This window comes from Ursus arctos, unplaced genomic scaffold (genome assembly GCF_023065955.2).
Source record: "Ursus arctos isolate Adak ecotype North America unplaced genomic scaffold, UrsArc2.0 scaffold_32, whole genome shotgun sequence".
Lineage (NCBI taxonomy): Eukaryota > Metazoa > Chordata > Mammalia > Carnivora > Ursidae > Ursus > Ursus arctos.
The window spans coordinates 6,661,381-6,678,708 of NW_026623008.1; the positions used below are offsets into that span (position 1 = coordinate 6,661,381).

The 17,328-nt window shown below is 43.2% G+C and overlaps 1 protein-coding gene across 1 annotated transcript in view; it reads left to right on the top strand.

Moving 5' to 3' along the window:
* SLC25A33 (solute carrier family 25 member 33) overlaps nucleotides 1-16,478 on the top strand; it is a 33,312-nt gene extending 16,834 nt beyond the window's left edge. Inside the window, exons 3-7 of the mRNA XM_026519895.4 lie at nucleotides 6,874-6,951; nucleotides 8,722-8,822; nucleotides 10,441-10,507; nucleotides 13,904-14,184; nucleotides 15,354-16,478. Of these exons, the coding sequence (XP_026375680.1) occupies nucleotides 6,874-6,951; nucleotides 8,722-8,822; nucleotides 10,441-10,507; nucleotides 13,904-14,184; nucleotides 15,354-15,556 (730 nt within the window). The 3' untranslated portion in view covers nucleotides 15,557-16,478. The remainder of the gene's footprint in view (nucleotides 1-6,873; nucleotides 6,952-8,721; nucleotides 8,823-10,440; nucleotides 10,508-13,903; nucleotides 14,185-15,353) is intronic.
* The last annotated feature ends 850 nt before the right edge of the window (nucleotides 16,479-17,328 follow it).

The following is a 17,328-nucleotide window of genomic DNA, read 5'->3' on the forward strand; positions in this document are numbered from 1 at the left end:
TTAAACATAATTCTCATCTGAAGAAAGCATACTTGCTCTGCAGGGGAAATATGTCTTTCTCTGTTAAACGTTCTAGAAGCAGCGTGTTACTCAGCACTTACAAGAAGAGTGTGCGGGCATGGGAGGCTCGCTTTCAGGGTGCTGTAATAGACCATGACTGCTTTTCTTTCTCTCCCCCACACCCTGGGTGCCACAGCCCTCCTCTTGGACCGAGATTGTTAGCAGCTCTCTCCTCCTCCCATTAACATGGCTGAGCCAAGGGCAGTGATGGGTGTCTACAGAAAGGGCTTTTTATCTGGTAAATAACAAAAGGAGGACGAGAGTCAGGCCTCTTCTCTATACCACAAAGCTGCCCATCAGGTTGTCTGTGCACAGTTTCAGAGGACGCTGGGTTACCAAAAACCCAAGTGAAGAAAAACGGTTATTCACTTAAAACTAAGCAGCTGATTTCTAGTCTTCCTCTTTTAGGCAGTACTACTTTAAACGACATAGCAGGCGACAGAATTGCTTTACAGGAAGTTTATTTTTCAAAATGCAAATGTTAGGGGGTAACCTGTTAGGGAAAAAAATCCTCGGCTGGAGCACCAGTAACCTTCACATTTTGAATGTAGTTACTTAACAAGAAAAAAGGCAAGATGCTCCATATTTAGGCTGTTGCTGTTAGATTTGCCATAGGGATTATTAATATATCAGTTTATCTCTGGGGTCTGCTTTAAAAAAATCTTAGGAGTTCATCTTTTTCTTTTTTTTTTTCCTCTCAGAGCTCCTATTCCGTAAACTACTCAGGTGCCTTGTTTTTGTTTTATCAAGTACTTTTTTAATCTGAAAAGTAATGTATTAGCGAGCTAGTCTCATCTTGTAAAAGCTTTTACGTTCAGATCAGAACTTCGTCTTGAATTAGTCTGCAGTTTGCGGAATGTGATTAAAACTAGCGAAGAGAATCAAACGCTCCAAACAAGACCCTAATTTCCTTTTGCATTTCTTTTCTAAATCAAAGTTGAAATGACTGTGGGAAAATTAGTCTGGATCCTAACATGCTTTCTTACGAAGCCGAAGCGTACCATTTATAGTAGGAACTTGATTGTTCCAGAAGAGTTTTGTAAACATCCAGATAGGTTAGAAGTTTGAATTATGTAACAGATTTGACTTTTTGCCCACCGTTAATATGCGTAGCTATGGAGACCGTCTTTCCGCCGTTCTTAAAAGGCCTGAGTCACTTGAGGACACAAGTTCCCTACTGCATTATAGATGAGAGGCTTCAGGCTTCCTGGAGCCAGAGTCCCTTAATTGTGTTTGACTGCCTCCCCGGCCTGGCTCTGCACCCCCTACGTTAATGGACCACAGACAGAATCTGAACTTTAAAAAAGTTTGAATATACTGACCTTTCGAAGTCTTTTATATACTCTTCAAGGTGTTACTTGAAAGAAGTTTTTGTTCAGAGAGCTTGGCTTTTTGAAAGCACAGTCCTGTTTTGAGAAAGTAAAAGTAAAGTATTTACAGTTGAAAACACTAAATTCTCATGCTTCTAGTAAGAGCCAAGTGGCTTATTTGAGCCAGTATGAAAGTTCACTCAAAGTGCAAGAGCTTCATTTGGCGTGTTAGGCTTATAGAAACCAAGAATTGTCTTTACTCCACCCCTTGCTTCTGTGACTTTGTGGGCTGTCGTCATGAGTTTAATATTTTTATAACCCATGACCTGTACCTTTTTTAAAAAAAAAAACTTTTTGCTTTGAAATAATTTCAAACAGAAGAGTTACAGAAATGGTACAGATTACTTGGTTATATTCTTTACCGCAAATCACCAGTTTGTAACATTTGCCACATTTGTTGTTTTGTTTTGGTTTGGTGTTTTTTTTTTTTTTTAAAGATTATATTTATTTATTCGACAGAGATAGAGACAGCCAGCGAGAGAGGGAACACAAGCAGGGGGAGTGGGAGAGGAAGAAGCAGACTCACAGCACAGGAGTCCGATGTGGGGCTCGATCCCAGAACGCCGGGACCACGCCCTGAGCCGAAGGCAGACGCTGCTTAACTGCTGTGCCACCCAGGCGCCCCTGGTTTTTTTGCTCTGTATACATACAAATTCGTTCTGAACCATGGGAAAATAGGTTACACATATTATGCCCCTTTACCCTGAGTTCTTCAACATTTATTTCCTAAGAACAAGGGTATTCTCTTAAAGCCATGGTACGGTTTTCAAACTCAAGAAATTCAATATTCATATACTGCTTTCTAACTAATCTGCAGTCCATATTCATTCCTTTTATTTATTTGAGAGAGAGAGAGCGCGAGCGCGCGCATGAACAGTGGGAGGGGCAGAGGGAGAAGCTGACTTACCTGAGCGGGGAGCCGGACGCAGGGCTCCATCCCAGGACCCTGGGATCATAACCGGAGCCGAAGGCAGACGCTCAACCAGCTGAACCACCCAGGCGCGCCCCCACTCTGGTATTAGACTTTTTTCAAGGAGCCTTTCTTTTCTCCTTGCCGGGTTGTTTTTGGTCTGTTTAACATTAAGATATAATTTACATACCATACAATTTACCCATTTAAAGAATACCATTCAGCTCTTTTTATTATGCGCACAGTTTTGTGTGGCCAACACTGCTAATTTGATTTTTAGAACATTTTTATCCCTACTAAGAGAAACTTCTCTTTTGTAGTCACTCTCCATCACCCACCCCCCGCCTAGGCAACCAACCGCTAATCTGCTTTCTGTCCCTAGATTTGTCTCCTCGGGACGTTTCATACACATGAGTTGAAACAACATACGGCCTTCTGTGTCTGGCTTCTTTCACTTAATCTAATGTTTCTTGAAGGTCATCCTTGTTGTTGTGTTTATCAGTATTTCCTTCCCTTTTGTTGCCAAGTAATGTTACATTGTATGGCTAGGTGTCATTTTAAATGCCTTGTTTTTACATTCCCCAGATGCCATGGGGAAAAAAAAAAAAGAAAGGTACACTCTACTTATAGTAGATGTGCTCTCTAATTGTGTAGTATCTCAGACAGGGGCCCTTCATGTGATACTCGGGGGTGGCCAGAGGGTTTAGGCTGGGCCACCCAAACAAGAGTGTGTCATGGGATCACTTGAAAGGGCCTGGGTTGATAACTGCCAGTAAGGAAAACATTCTATGATTAGAAAATAAGACCATTGTTTAAAAAAGAGAGAGAGAAGAAGACTATTGTCTCCCTGATATTCTGAAATAATTATTTAGATGGAACTAGGGTCTAGTTCATTACTTTTTAACAGAATAGCTTTATTGAGTTATTATTCACATACCATAAAATTTATCCTTTTAAAGTACGCAATTCAGTGGGCTTTAGTATGGTCACAGAGTTATGTAACCACAGCCTCTATCTAATTCTAGAACATTTTGATCACCCCACAGGAAACATGTACCCATCAGTAGTCATTCCCAGCCCCCCCCCCCCCGGCAACTACTGATCTACTCCCATCTCTGTGGATGGGAATGTTCTTCTCCTTGATGCTGTTATAAACGGAATCAGTTTTTATTTCTGTATGCAGATTGTTCATTGCTACTATGTAGAAATACAGTTGATTTTTGTATATCAATCTCGTATCCTGCAGTCTTGCTGAACTTGTTTATTAGTTACAGTAATCGTTTAGTGTATATTGCTTAGTATTTCCATGTATAAGATTGTGTTGTCTATGTGAATAAAGGTAGTTTAGGTGCGCACCTGGGTGGCTCAGTCAGTTAAGCCTCTGACTCTTGATCTGACCTCAGGTCTTGATCTCAGGGTCTTGAGTTCAAAAGCCCCATGTTGAGCTCCATGCTGGGCATGGGATCTACTTAAAAAAAAAAAACAAAAAATTTTTGCTTTTTCCTTTCCATTCTCGATACGTTTTACTTCTTATCTAGTTGCTAGCCTGACATTTTTGAGGATAGCTCTTACAGTTACATATATTCTTTGATTTTCAAGCAATTGAAATATTTTACGAACATCCAGAAATTTGAAGAAGAGAAGCTAAGATTCACATTTTTTAGTTTGTACATTCAGGGACTCTAGACCATGAAAAATTACATTGACCTGGAAAAAAAGGAAAGAACAGGAAAGAAAACTATGAATGGATAAAAGTTGAACATTATCCAGCATGCCAGGGACCAAAACATCAACTTAACCTCTTCACCAAAACTTTCAGCTTTGTTTCTAGAAACTTTATGGGAAAAATGGAAGGTGGTAGAAATAAAATTGGCAGGATTCACTTCACCAGGGAAGACACCATTTTATTTTACCTTCGGTGTCGTAATGAAGGTAAAGCATTGTAGAAACTCTTTTGACAACAGTATGATTATTAGTGAGCCAGATAAACTTAGAATGCTATCGGATGGAGGTACTAATTACCAAGTGCAGAAAAATCTGCAGTGAGAGAAGGAAATGAAATTAGAGGGGACCTCAGTGTCATAATGTAAATTCTCTTGGATACCATGAAAATTGAGCCATTGAAAAGAATAAATGTAAACAACTTGAAGAAGCAAACTTGAAGAAGCTTTATGTTGGAGCGGAAAAATGCCTCTAAAGAATGTTCTACACAGGGGCGCCTGGGTGGCTCAGTTGTTAAGTGTCTGCCTTCAGCTCAGGGCGTGATCCCGGCGTTATGGGAACGAGCCCCACATCAGGCTCCTCCGCTAGGAGCCTGCTTCTTCCTCTCCCACTCCCCTGCTTGTGTTCCCTTTCTCGCTGGCTGTCTCTCTCTCTGTCAAATAAAGTCTTAAAAAGAAATGCTCTAGACAGTCCTTAGTCATTTTTTTTTAAGATTTTATTTATTTATTTGTCACACAAGCAGGGGGAGCGGGAGGGAGCAGGCAGAGACAAAGGGAGAAGCAGGCTCTCCCCTGAGCAGCGAGCCCGATGCGAGTCTCGATCCCAGGACTCCACGATCATAACCTGAGCTTAAGGCAGAGCTTAACCGACTGAGCCACCCAGGCATCCCCCTCTTAGTCACTTTCAATGAGAAAACATATTAACACTTTTTTTTTTAAGATTTTATTTATTTATTTGACGGAGATGGAGATAGAGACAGCCAGCGAGAGAGGGAACATAAGCAGGGGGAGTGGGAGAGGAAGAAGCAGGCTCATAGCGGAGGAGCCTGATGTGGGGCTCGATCCCATAACCCCGGGATCACACCCTGAGCCGAAGGCAGACGCTTAACCGCTGTGCCACCCAGGCGCCCCAACACTTTATTTTTTAAGCACGTTGGCAGGGGTGTGGAAAAATTGGAACCCTTGGGCATTATTGGTAGGAATGTAAAGTGGTACAGCTGCTGTGGTAGGTACCACAGCAGATTCTCAAAAAATTAAACATAGAAATTACAATATGATCCAGCAATTCCACTTCTGGGCATGTGCCCCCAAGAATTTAAACTGGGGACCTGAACAGATATTTGGGCACTCATGTTCACAGCAGCATTAATCACAGTAGCCAAAAGTGGAAGCAGCTCGAGGACCTGTCACCAGCTAAATGGGTAAACAACATGTGGCCCATCTACGGTGGAGCATTACTCAGCCTTAAAGAAAGGAAATCCTGGCACATTCTACAGCATAGACGAATGCTAATGGCACCGTGCTGAGTGAAATAAGCCAGCTGCAAAAGGACAAATACAGAACAGTTCCACTCCTATGAGGTCCCTAAAGTAGTCTGATTCATAGAGAAAGAAAGCAGAGTGGTGTTTGCCAAGGGCTGGGTGGGGGGAGGGTAATGGGGAGTTAGTATTTATCAGGTATGGATCGCCGTTCAAGGAGGTGAATAAGTTTTGGAGATGGATGGTGATGGTTGCACAACATTGTGGAAATACTTAATGCCACTGAACTGTACACTTTAAAGTGGTACATTTTTATGTGTATATGTTGCCATGATTCTTAAAAATTAAAAAGAAAAAGCAGTATTCTCTTTCAGCTTGAGATACTGTGCTTTGGCTTTTTTTTTTTTTTTTTTTAAGGATTGTATTTATTCATCAGAGAGAGCACAAGCAGGGGGAACAGCAGGCAGAGAGAGAAGCAGTCTCCCCGCCTAGCAAGGAGCCCAGTGAGGGACTCCATCCCAGGACTCCGGGATTATGACCTGAGCCAAAGGCAGATGCCAAATTGACTGAGCCACCCAGGTGTCTCTGTGCTTTGGCTTTCTTTCTTTCTTTATTTTTATTTATATTTTTATTTTTTAAAGATTTTATTTATTTATTTGACAGGGAGAGAGCCAGCCAGCGAGAGGGAACACAGGCAAGGGGAGTGGGAGAGGAAGAAGCGGGCTCCCATGCGCAGGGCTGGATCCCAGAATCACACCCTGAGCCAAAGGCAGACGCTTAACGACTGAGCCACCCAGGCGCCCCCTGTGCTTTGGCTTTAAAAAACATTCACCCAGCCCTTGAAAATCTTTTGGTTTTTCTATTCTGTAGATCCCTGATTGGGGCCCTTCTGTAATAAGTAAAGATCTGAAAGATAGGGTTATTAGAAATAAGGAGTAAATCCAAAAAAATACGATCCAAAGACATCTCAGAACCTGTTTCTCAGTGGGTCTTGTTATAATGAAGACACGATTCCCTGGATCAGCTGCCTTGCCAGACGCTCCTCCTGCCTCACAGCGCGTAGTACAGACCCTGAACATCTCGGTCCTTCGTGAACCAGGGAAAAGGCTTCCTGAAAACAGGTCAAACTGATGCTTTTGGAGCATGCTTTTTCACTGTAGTAACGAAAGCGGTATTCTTCAGCCTTCCGAAGCTGTATCGTAATATAATCAGATAAGAGTCTGGGGTCTGGTAAACATTCCGTTCTGCATTCACGGAGCTAGTGTGAAGGCCGACACCTCACTGTTTGTATAGGCCCTGTCTAAGGATTTTAAAGATCTTCTCTTATTATTCAGGTCAATCTTGGAGAAGGAGGGACCAAAGTCACTTTTTAGAGGCTTGGGTCCAAATTTGGTTGGAGTTGCACCATCAAGGTAAGCATTGAACGTTCCGCTGGCTCACGTGGTACACGGTACTCCTTTCTTCCTGAAGGGCAGTACTGCTAGGTTGGCCAGTTTCTTCTTCTGTATGGGATTTGTCTAGATGCTCTGACAAACAGAATAGTGACAACCAGTGTGTCTTTTGATGTGTGTGTGTGTATGCGTGTGTCAGAGATTCTAGTTATTTTATTCTTCAGTGAAGATCCATCTATTCTCATCACATGGAATCTTCTCTAAACAAGTATCTGCTACTTCAAATATGGTGCGTGGCCAGCAGTATTGGCCTCCCCCGGGGCTGGTTAGCACTGCACACTCTGAGACATACCCCAGACCTGCGTCAGAATCTGCATTCTGCAAGGTCCACAGGTGACTCATATGTACTTGGTTGCACTGATCTGAAGCAATTTTAAAGGCTTCTAGGCGTTATTTAAAACATCCTTATTTCTGTTACAAGGCTTAAATCTCTTGAAAGCCTGTTTGGTAAAAGTGAACAGGTCAGTGTGTGTGTAGCATGCCTCTGAAAAGTAGGTAAGAAACTGCTCCTAGAAACTGCCTCCTGGAAGAGGAGCTGGTAGCAGGGGTAGGATACTTACATTACTGTATGGAATACTCGGATGGACTTTAAAGAGAATTACTCTTTATAACAAAAATGAAAATGTTGTCTATAAGGTGAAGACTTAAAGCTTCCTAGAATTCTTGCAGATTTGTGCTCCAATTTATACACATACACCTGAGGGTGTTGTGAAAATTCAGATTCTTAGTAAATCCATTTGTTCCTTTAGAATTTTGTAGCATATGTGTATCATCTATTTTAAAATAAAAGCACTGGTCTGTGAGATTAAATGGGGTACGCATTATTAATAGATGGCAGACATACTGCATATGTGTAGTAAATAAAATTGAGCTGTATCTCCTTGAGGACGGTGCTAATTTGGTAACCCTGTTAATCCGATGTAGCTTCCTGGCTGCCACACCCATTTAGAACAGTTGGCACCTAGGAAAACAATACTGTTACATAACGCAGTGATGATAAGTAGTCCAGAACCTAAGTTAAAAAATACATTCTATGATTGATGCATTGGCCAGCCAAAATAAGGAACCATTTTCCCTCGCGTTGCTGGTGAAGGAGCAGGGAAAACACCAACCAGCCCCTACTCCCCAGCCCCAGTAAGAAAGAAGTCAAAAGAGGGAAAGCAGGCAAAGACCAGACCAGAGCCAGGGGTGGCGATGAGGGGTGGGGGGTGCTTAGGACGGGGCTACAGAAACTACGGGGATTGAGGGAGGCAGGGGCGTATTCAGTGGCGGAAACTGTATGAAGACAAACCTGTGATGGTTGTTCCTACGTGACCCTGAGTCACCCAAAAAAAAAAAAGTCAAATTATATTTGACATACCCATTGTGGTGTAAGGCAGGACAAGTGTGGTATGTTTTAGAAGTATTACAAATTTTGAAAGTTTTAGTATAGATTTTGGTGCTTAGAGAATTGACATCCAGAATGAAGTATATCAGTGAATTTTGTATAATACCAAAATGTCCTCCTCTGCCATTATTCTGGAGACTTCTGCCATCACTGAATACTTTCCGGAGGGATACGCAGGACCTTTCTCTAGGGGCCTGCGGCAGCTTTTGGTTTTACAGATGAGATCGAGGTTTTGGTTACATGTTAACCTACTTTCTCCTGTTTTCCTAAATTTTTCAGAGGTTGTGGAGGGGCATATCTAGTGCCATGCCAATGTCTGTAGCGTTCTCTCTTTCTTCAAACAGGGCTGTGTACTTTGCGTGTTACTCCAAAGCCAAAGAGCAGTTCAATGGCATTTTTGTGCCTAACAGTAATATTGTGCATATTTTCTCAGCTGGCTCTGCAGGTATGTTACCCTAGTGAGTGGAGATAAGTTTCTCACTTTCCTAAAGCATGTGTTGTCCCAAAGAGCTTTTTCCGGGAATTAGAAATTAGCTCTTTGCTTCTTTTGCATCTAAAAGCATTTTTCTAACACTTACGTTAGAACTAATAAAACATGAATGTTTGAGAATAGTTTGTAACTTGGTTCCATTTTCTTTGACAACTAAAACTTTTACTCTGCCTCAGAATTTACTTGTGCTCGTGCATACTACTGGTGAGTGTTATGTTTCTTTTAAAGGAATATTCTTGCGTTTTCATGTCTTCCTGTTTCATTAAGTTATTTTAAAGATGGAGCTCTTTTGTGTGGTTCCCCATGGTGTCCAGTGTACCCTGTGGACAGCTGGCATTTCTGTCCACAGCCGGATTCTGGGATGAGGGCTCGGGGCTGTGGAGGAGATCTTTTAGGAGGGCTGGTCCAGATCAGGTAGAATGGGAGTTATTCCACTTACTGTAGAAAATTCATAATGGGGTTTGTTCCCCAGGAAATACTTGGCAAAGAAGCACGGACTTATAGATTGCTGAGCGAAGTCTCTGTCTTTTTAGGTATCATTTTGTGTCTTGTGTAATAGAAGAGGATCCTAGAGAACTTAAACAGGCATTCTGTGAAGTATTTTTGCCTCCTGCCAGACTGTAAGGTTTTGTTTGCCTCTGTCGCTCCAAATAGGTTCTGGTAACCTATCTCAGTAGTTATAAGTCATAATTACTAGATCCCAAGTAGAAGATAGCGTGTGCAAAGCTGCTTCACACGAGAAAGGAGTTTCTACCCAATACGGAGCTCCGAGGAAGAAATGCGGAGTGGCAGAATGAACGGATCAGCCCTCACTTACGAGGGTGGTTGTGAGTGAGCCATAAGCTCTAAGCTGGTCATCAGATTTGTGACTTTGCAAAATTAACTTAGAGGAACTGTTGGCAAATAAACCACTCTCTGGGTTCCTAATTAATCTGCTTAGGACTGTGGAGGGGACGAGGTGTTCAGAACTCACTATGTGTCAGGCTGATGCCATGGTACTACTCTTTCTGGTTGGTCTGGAACAATGAGCAATGTTAAGATGAGGAAGACTTGAAAAATGGTTCCTGTAAGCAGATCAGTCTTTAAAACTTCCAATTCCCTGAGATGATTAGTGAGATACTAAACTGTGTATGTTCAAATTCAGGTAAATGGAGATTTAGCAGCTTCTATTTTAAGTTTGATATAAGCTAACCTTTTGGATTAGATCACCAACTTAAAACCAAATTATTTCTGGACCTGAAGCTTATAAATTGAATTTTAGAATAGTTTCCATATTTATTACAGGAATTGCATTTACAGAAATATCAACAGCACCACCTACAGGTTGGAAAGACTAGACAGGGCTCTAGAAAATTGAGAGATTTGTTTTAGGTCCAACGTATCAATAGATGTTACATTTTAGGGGACTGTAACTTCCATCTGCAGTCTGGAAATGTAACTGCTTCATACTATCCATTTTTACTATTAAGCTGTTTAAATCTTGATCTAAGTTTATCATACGAAATAGCTTTAATAAGCATGGACTGTGTTGAGTGATGACATTGTCTGTTGGTTTTTTTTTTTTTCCTTCCAGCTTTTGTCACAAATACCTTAATGAATCCTATATGGATGGTTAAAACCCGGATGCAGCTAGAACGGAAGTAAGTTATTAATTGTCTTTCCTTAATGTCCGTGGAGATTTTCTTCTTCCTCCCAACTGCAGTTGTGAAAAGAGGTGTACAGAGCCCTTAGGCATCCCCATCCTTGTTTTTTTCTGAATATAAGCTATATATAGAAACGCCTCTTGTTTTGAGATGTGTGCTGCCAGCCATTGTGGGGAGATGAGGACCAACAGAAGTAACACCCAGGGGGAGGTTGGAAGTTTGCCCACCTGACCCCTGATCTGCTCCTGACTTCTCTCAGATAGTTGGTGCGTCTCTGCTCTTGGCTGACCCCACCCTCAGTTGAAGCGCTGGGGCCCCTCCAGATGGCCTCTCTTTTACAAGTGGGAAGATGCCAGTAAGGTAAAGTGGCAAATGCCTTCAGGCCTCCAAAGGGTCCCTTGGATGTACTAGGTTTCTGCCCTGAACCTCTGGCCCTGGCCGTGGTTCCTACCATTCTCATGCTGTGGATCCCTTTGGCAGTCTGGGGAGGCCTCTGCAGTTGCCTCTCAGAATAATATTTTTGAAAGTGGAAACCAATTGTTGAAGTACAATTATCATTGTTTTTTAAAATGATGCAGTATAGTAATATACTTCTTTAATACAGTAAATAACAAGATCAAGCAGTGGCCCAATAATCAGCCTAATTTCAAAGACGTGATGGTGATAAGGGACATGGTCATTGAATTCTAAGAACCGTTGTGTAACTGTGTGGCCTGGAAATAGGTGCGGGCACTGGAAGCTTTCGGCTAGTTGAGCCAAACTGTAGGCAGCCTGAAAAGAGAGAAGCAGCAAGAATGCCCCCCTGGATGTATAGCCAGGGATCTGCCTTAATTTGCTTTTTCTCTCTAAATGACCATGGAAATCTCTGAATTGGTCTCGGATTCCATTCTGTGTCAAAGAACCTTAGAGAATGTATCAGATCTCATCATTTTGGACAGATGGCTAGCTCATAATCCTTCGATGAATCTTGCATACGCTCACGGTCAAATCCTAACTCCTGGGCTTAACATTCAAGGTCCTTTGCAATTTTCTAAAACTGTCATGTGCTTTTAGACTTCCATCTCCTTGAGTGTGCTGTCCCTCCCCGGGAATCCCTCTCCCCCTCTTGTCGCTCAAGAACACGTGCTTGTCCTTCAGGCTGCTGATCAGCGTCCTCTCCTGGAAACCTTTGGCCACCACTCCCCATTTCCTCTGTGCCCCACACAGTCCTGGTGTCGTCCCTGCTCAGCAGCAGGTGCACGCACAAGCCGGCTAAGAGCCTGGACGTGCGCTCTTTCCAATCTACCTCGTAAGCGTCCGTGCTCAGGACATTGTATTTGTTTATCTTCTTAAGATTTACTTATTTATTTTAGAGAGAGAAAGAGTGTGTGAGGGGGTGGAGGGGCAGAGGGAGAGAGAATCCTCAGGCAGACTCTCCGCTAAGCACAGAGCCCACCTCAGGGCTGGGTCCCAGGACCCTGAGATCATGACCTGAGCCGAAATCAAGAGTTGGATGCTTAACCGACCGAGCCACCTGGACAGTGCCATGCTCAGGACATTTTATTTTTTATTGTTATTTTTTAAAGATTTTATTTATTTGACACAGAGAGGGACAGCCAGCAAGAGAGGGAACACAGGAGGGGGAGTGGGAGAGGAAGAAGCAGGCTCCTAGCGGAGGAGCCTGATGTGGGGCTCGATCCCAGAACGCCAGGATCATGCCCTGAGCCGAAGGCAGACACTTAACAGCTGAGCCACCCAGGCGCCCCTCAGGACATTTTAAAGCTTTGTTTGGGTGGGCTCCGTTAACCGGTCCTGCAATGGTGCATATTTATTGCATGCTTGCTGTGCAGTAGTCACTGGGGAAACAGCAGGGAATAAGCCATAGGCCCTGCCTTCCAGAAACTCACAGCTTTGCAGAAAATAAAGAGAATTGCAGGCTGGTGAAATAGGGGCCAGAAATGCTAAGGACCCCTCCAGGCAGGGCGGGCATAGGAGGGCCTCCTGCGGCAGTGATGTCCACCCCTACCATCCAAAAAATAACAGGGGAGGAGGCTATGGCACATGGTTCAGGCTGAGAATGGAGTATGAGGAAAATCGAGAGACAAGAAGCATTCGTTTCTGGGGACCCGAAGGAAGGGAAGCATGGTTGGGGTGTGCTCTCTCTGTGTGTGTGTGTGTGTATGTGTGTGTGTGTGTGTGTGTGTGTACGGGGGGGGGGGCATTATAGAAAGCCAAGGCTGCAGAAATGCATGGGGGTGGGGCCACATCCTTCAAAGCTTGGGAGGGTCTTGGAGTTTGGCTTTGGGCTCTAATTTGAGGGCCATGGAGAGCCATTAGAGCCGTGGTTTGGGGTGGGAGTGGGGAACACTCCGTCCCCCCCAGGGGACATTTGACAGTGTCTGGAGACACGTCCAGTTGTCACAACTTAGGTGGGATGCTTTGGCATCTCATGGGTAAAGGCTGGGTTATTACTAAACTCCCAGCTCTGCAAGCACAGCTTCTGCGGCACAGAATCATCTGGTGGAAAGTGTCAGTAGTGCCCAGACTGAGAAACTCCACATTAGAGGCTTTTAAGCAGGGCAGTGGTGTGGCTGGTCGCTCCAGCCAGGGTGTAGAGAAGCAGCCTTGGAAAGACACAGTGAAGAAGGGAGAGCCTGTTGTGGCTGGTTGGAGCAGGGGACACGCTTGTCTTCAGCCCCGAGGGAGGGCTCTGGGGTTCCCTCTGCATCAGGCTGTTCAGAGTACTTCCCATCACGAGCCAGGAGCAGCGAACCTGAGGCCTTCTATTAGTTATAGTGTGGTTTATTCGATGTTTTATCATTTCATAAATTTAGAAATAATGAAATCAAAACACGCCATCTGGAGACTAGCGTTAGGAAGGCTTACTGGTGTAAGCACCTCGCGCTCACTGCCCAGTCGGAATGTTGGTGAGGCTTTTCCTTGGCATTTTCTGAAAGCAGGTTTGTGCCATGATTGTAATTCTGCTCTACACACAATTGTGTCCTGCTCTCCACACAGGCACTTCACACAGCTGACTGCCTTCACAACTGTGTTAATCTAGTACGGGTAGCATCGTTTACTTATCTATGCTAGTCCTATTTTTAGATAATTTGGATTGTTTTGATTATATCGCAGTTATATTTTCCTCTGTGATGAATGTCTTCGTCCGGCTCTTTCCAAAATTAGGTCAAAGGCTATGGACGTGTTTTCATGACTCGGTGCAGATGCACACACTGCTCTGTGGCTTAGCAGGTGTCCCAGCCCCCGGGCTCGGTGAGCACAGGACAGGGAAGACACATTTCACCTGCCGTATAATTTCTCTTTATACTCAGTGCTCATTTTTTGCAGCCTGATAGACGAGCCAAGCTCCTCCTGAGTGTGCATTTTAATGGCTTTTCATTGATCTTTACACAGAGTGAGAGGCTCCAAGCAGATGAACACGGTCCAGTGTGCTCGCTATGTTTACCAGACAGAAGGCATTCGTGGCTTCTACCGGGGATTAACGGCCTCATATGCTGGAATTTCAGAAACTATCATCTGTTTTGCTATTTATGAAAGTTTGAAGAAGTATCTGAAAGAAGCTCCGTTAGCCTCTTCTACAAATGGGACTGAGAAAAATTCCACAAGTTTTTTTGGACTTATGGCAGCTGCTGCGATTTCTAAGGGATGTGCTTCCTGCATCGCTTATCCACACGGTATGTTTTGCTTTTTCTTCCAAACAGTAGAACAGCTGTGAGGTTTGTGTCATCGTCCGTATACCTGGGCTTCTGCAGCTCACAGTGAACGCAAGTCCCTGCACGTGCTAAGGTGACGGAGTACAAGTGAGGCTGCATTCTGCTGTCGGTTATGTCAGCGGCAGGCACTCAAGCCCGTTCAGCTCCAGCATCTCGTGGCCAGAACGTACTGTGCAGAATGTAGGCCCTGTGTTGTAGAACTTCGGATGTTTTCAGAGAAGCCAAAAATCTGGATTTTATTTAAAATTCCTCGATTTAAAAAAACGGTGTGGGTGCCAACCAAAAAAAAACCCCTCAGTTTCCACTTTGAATGGAGTGTTGAGTGAGGCTCCTTTGCTAAGTCTTTTTTTAAGGAATTAGAGACCTAATGTTCCACTGACCTACTTAAAAAAAGAATAGCTTAGTTTATTGTACCACGAAAAACAGGTTTTGTTTTCAAAAGCCTGCTGCACTGTCAGCTCTGACGAATGTACATGGTCAACTCCAAAGCAGGTAATTGAGCCCCCGTCACGTGCTGGGGCACTAAGCGGCCCCCCAGGGCTCAGGGAAAAGAGGTTGGGCTGCCTCCCATGGTGGGGTGGGGAGACGGGAGCATGTCAAGCAGTGACAGGTGTCATGCTCGGGGTGCCTGCGTCGGGGAGGGCCAGGTGTGCAAAGGTCTGAAAATGCAGGAGGCAGCTTTTGAGCTGGAGAGAGCGGTGGAGAAGGGTTTTAGTAGGAGAGGAGGTTGGCAAGTACATGAAAAGAAAATCTTGATGATTTGCCATGCTTAATACAAATTACACCTTCAGTGAAATTACGGCGTTCGCTTAATTGGGAGTAGAAAACCACAAACTATCTTAAAATGAAGTCCCATTCAAAGTAAGCTTTTACAATCCCTTAAAAGTTATTTTGTACTTTTGTTTGTATATGTAATGTCCCTAATTACCATTTCCCAGAGTTAGAAAATGTTCTAAAAAGGTCGCAACTTTTCATTGTCGTAAAGGACTCTGCTGTCCAAGTAGAGCTGCGATGGCAAATAGCCAGAGATGTGCATTGGCGGTTACAGAGCTGTGTGCTTTGAAATCGCTCATTGTATCGCTTGGTGATACAGTTCGTTTGTAGTATAAAGTATGTGTTTCTCTCTGCAGAAGTCATAAGGACACGGCTCCGGGAGGAAGGCACCAAGTACAAGTCTTTCATCCAGACTGCTCGGCTGGTCTTCCGGGAAGAAGGTTACCTTGCCTTTTATAGAGGACTCTTTGCCCAGCTCATCCGGCAGATTCCAAATACTGCCATTGTGTTGTCTACCTATGAGTTAATTGTGTACCTGTTAGAAGACCGTACCCAGTAACGGGCCAGAAAATTGTGCTCTAGAGGAATAAAATTGAAAAAGTCTAGAGAAATTTTTTTTCCATTGATGTTTAGAATGTTTGAGACTGAAACAGGAAAGGCCATAAAATATGTGGCCCGTATCACCCGTTGGACATTTCCTTTTGGATTCATGTTTTCTGGAAGGTTTAAATTCATTAACGTTAATAGTTAATTATAACTTTTGTTTTTTTAACTTAAGAGGATTCAGGATTAAGCAGCAGCTAAATTAAATCACGCTACTTAATTTAAGTATAAATTTGGTTTGTGTCCTCTTTTATGTTCACTGTGCCATAAGTAAGTACTTAGTGAATCATGACCCTAGAAATGCAGAGAAAACCTGCAAAATCAAACTACAACTTGTTTTCTCATCTGACACTCCACCGCTGTATAGGTAAGATGTGTCACGTTTTGGTGGCACTGGGTGGACCGGGACACACTTGCCAGCCATTTTTCTTACCTGTACATTTCCAAGTCTTGTGCAGATTGAAAATTGAAGCCTTCAAGCTGTTGAGTTAAAAAATAATTACAACTTTCTGATACTAAATATTTTAAACTGTAAACATGTTTCTAAAGTTATCCTTTATCCCCAGTTTGAACCAAAGACAGGAGTTTAATGAACTGTTTACCGATCGTCTTAGTCCTGGACCAATTTCCAGAAGTTAAGCCTGGTCAAGCCCAGGTACCTTGTAAGTGTCGGCTGTGAATGTGGAGTAGGGTGAATAATAGACCTTTCCTGTCAGGTCTTTAACCCTGTTCTTGGGTCCCTAGCACTGGAGGAGAGGGACATGACATGGGGTTCATTGCCCACCTCTCAGAGAGTTCACTTATATTCTCACAGGAGGTGTGTTTAAATACCCTAGTTCACTGTGTTTTAAACAAAAAACAAAAAAAAAACCTAGAAATGACAGATGACCAGAATTTTAACCACACCCCATCAATCCCTACTTTTGAAGGAAATTTAAGAAAGGACAAAGGTAACGCAGAAGGCAGGTAGGACGGACGGTCTTCAATTAGCTCTGCCGCTGGAATTTGCTTATTGTCCGCTGAGGTTTTCAATCTGAATATCTAGAAAGATACTGGATTCTAATAATTGATGCATTGTCATTTCAGATTCAGATGCGCTGGTGGGGATGAGAATAGGATATTTTCAAATTGTATTTAAATGGAGTTTAATTTTGCTCACCTTTCGGCATGAAGGAGGCGAGCTGCCATGCCCGAGCTCACTGGCAGAATTCGCTTCCATTTCAACAGCTGTGTAGAAGTCCAAATAAATCATCTTAGTCAAAGCATCGGTGCTTGTAAACCGCATGGCAGTCAAGAGATTTCTGTTCCAGGAGCTCAGTTTAACTGTTTAATAGTAGTGTTTAGTAACATCTTCCTATTTTAGTATTCATATTAAAACCTGAATTTTTCCTCAAGATTTGAAGGTTTAAAAATTAGGTTGCTTAATACTCGCTAGTTGGATATGAGAATTATTTGAAAATAATTTTCATTTTTACATTCTTGAATTAATAAATTTGATGCTGACCTAGGATCGTTTAGTCCTCTGCTTGCTTCTCCTGCACCAGGACATTGAGATGAGAAAGGTTGAGCACCAGAAGTAGGAAGAAAAGCAGGAAGCTCTATAAAGGGGCTTGTCCGATCTGAAATGGGCATTGTCACTGTTTGAGCTGTCCATGGAGGGGTCCCATGGTTGATTTCTCTCTTGGGCACAAGCTCAGTCTTCGGCATTTCATTGTTTTTAAGTAGCCA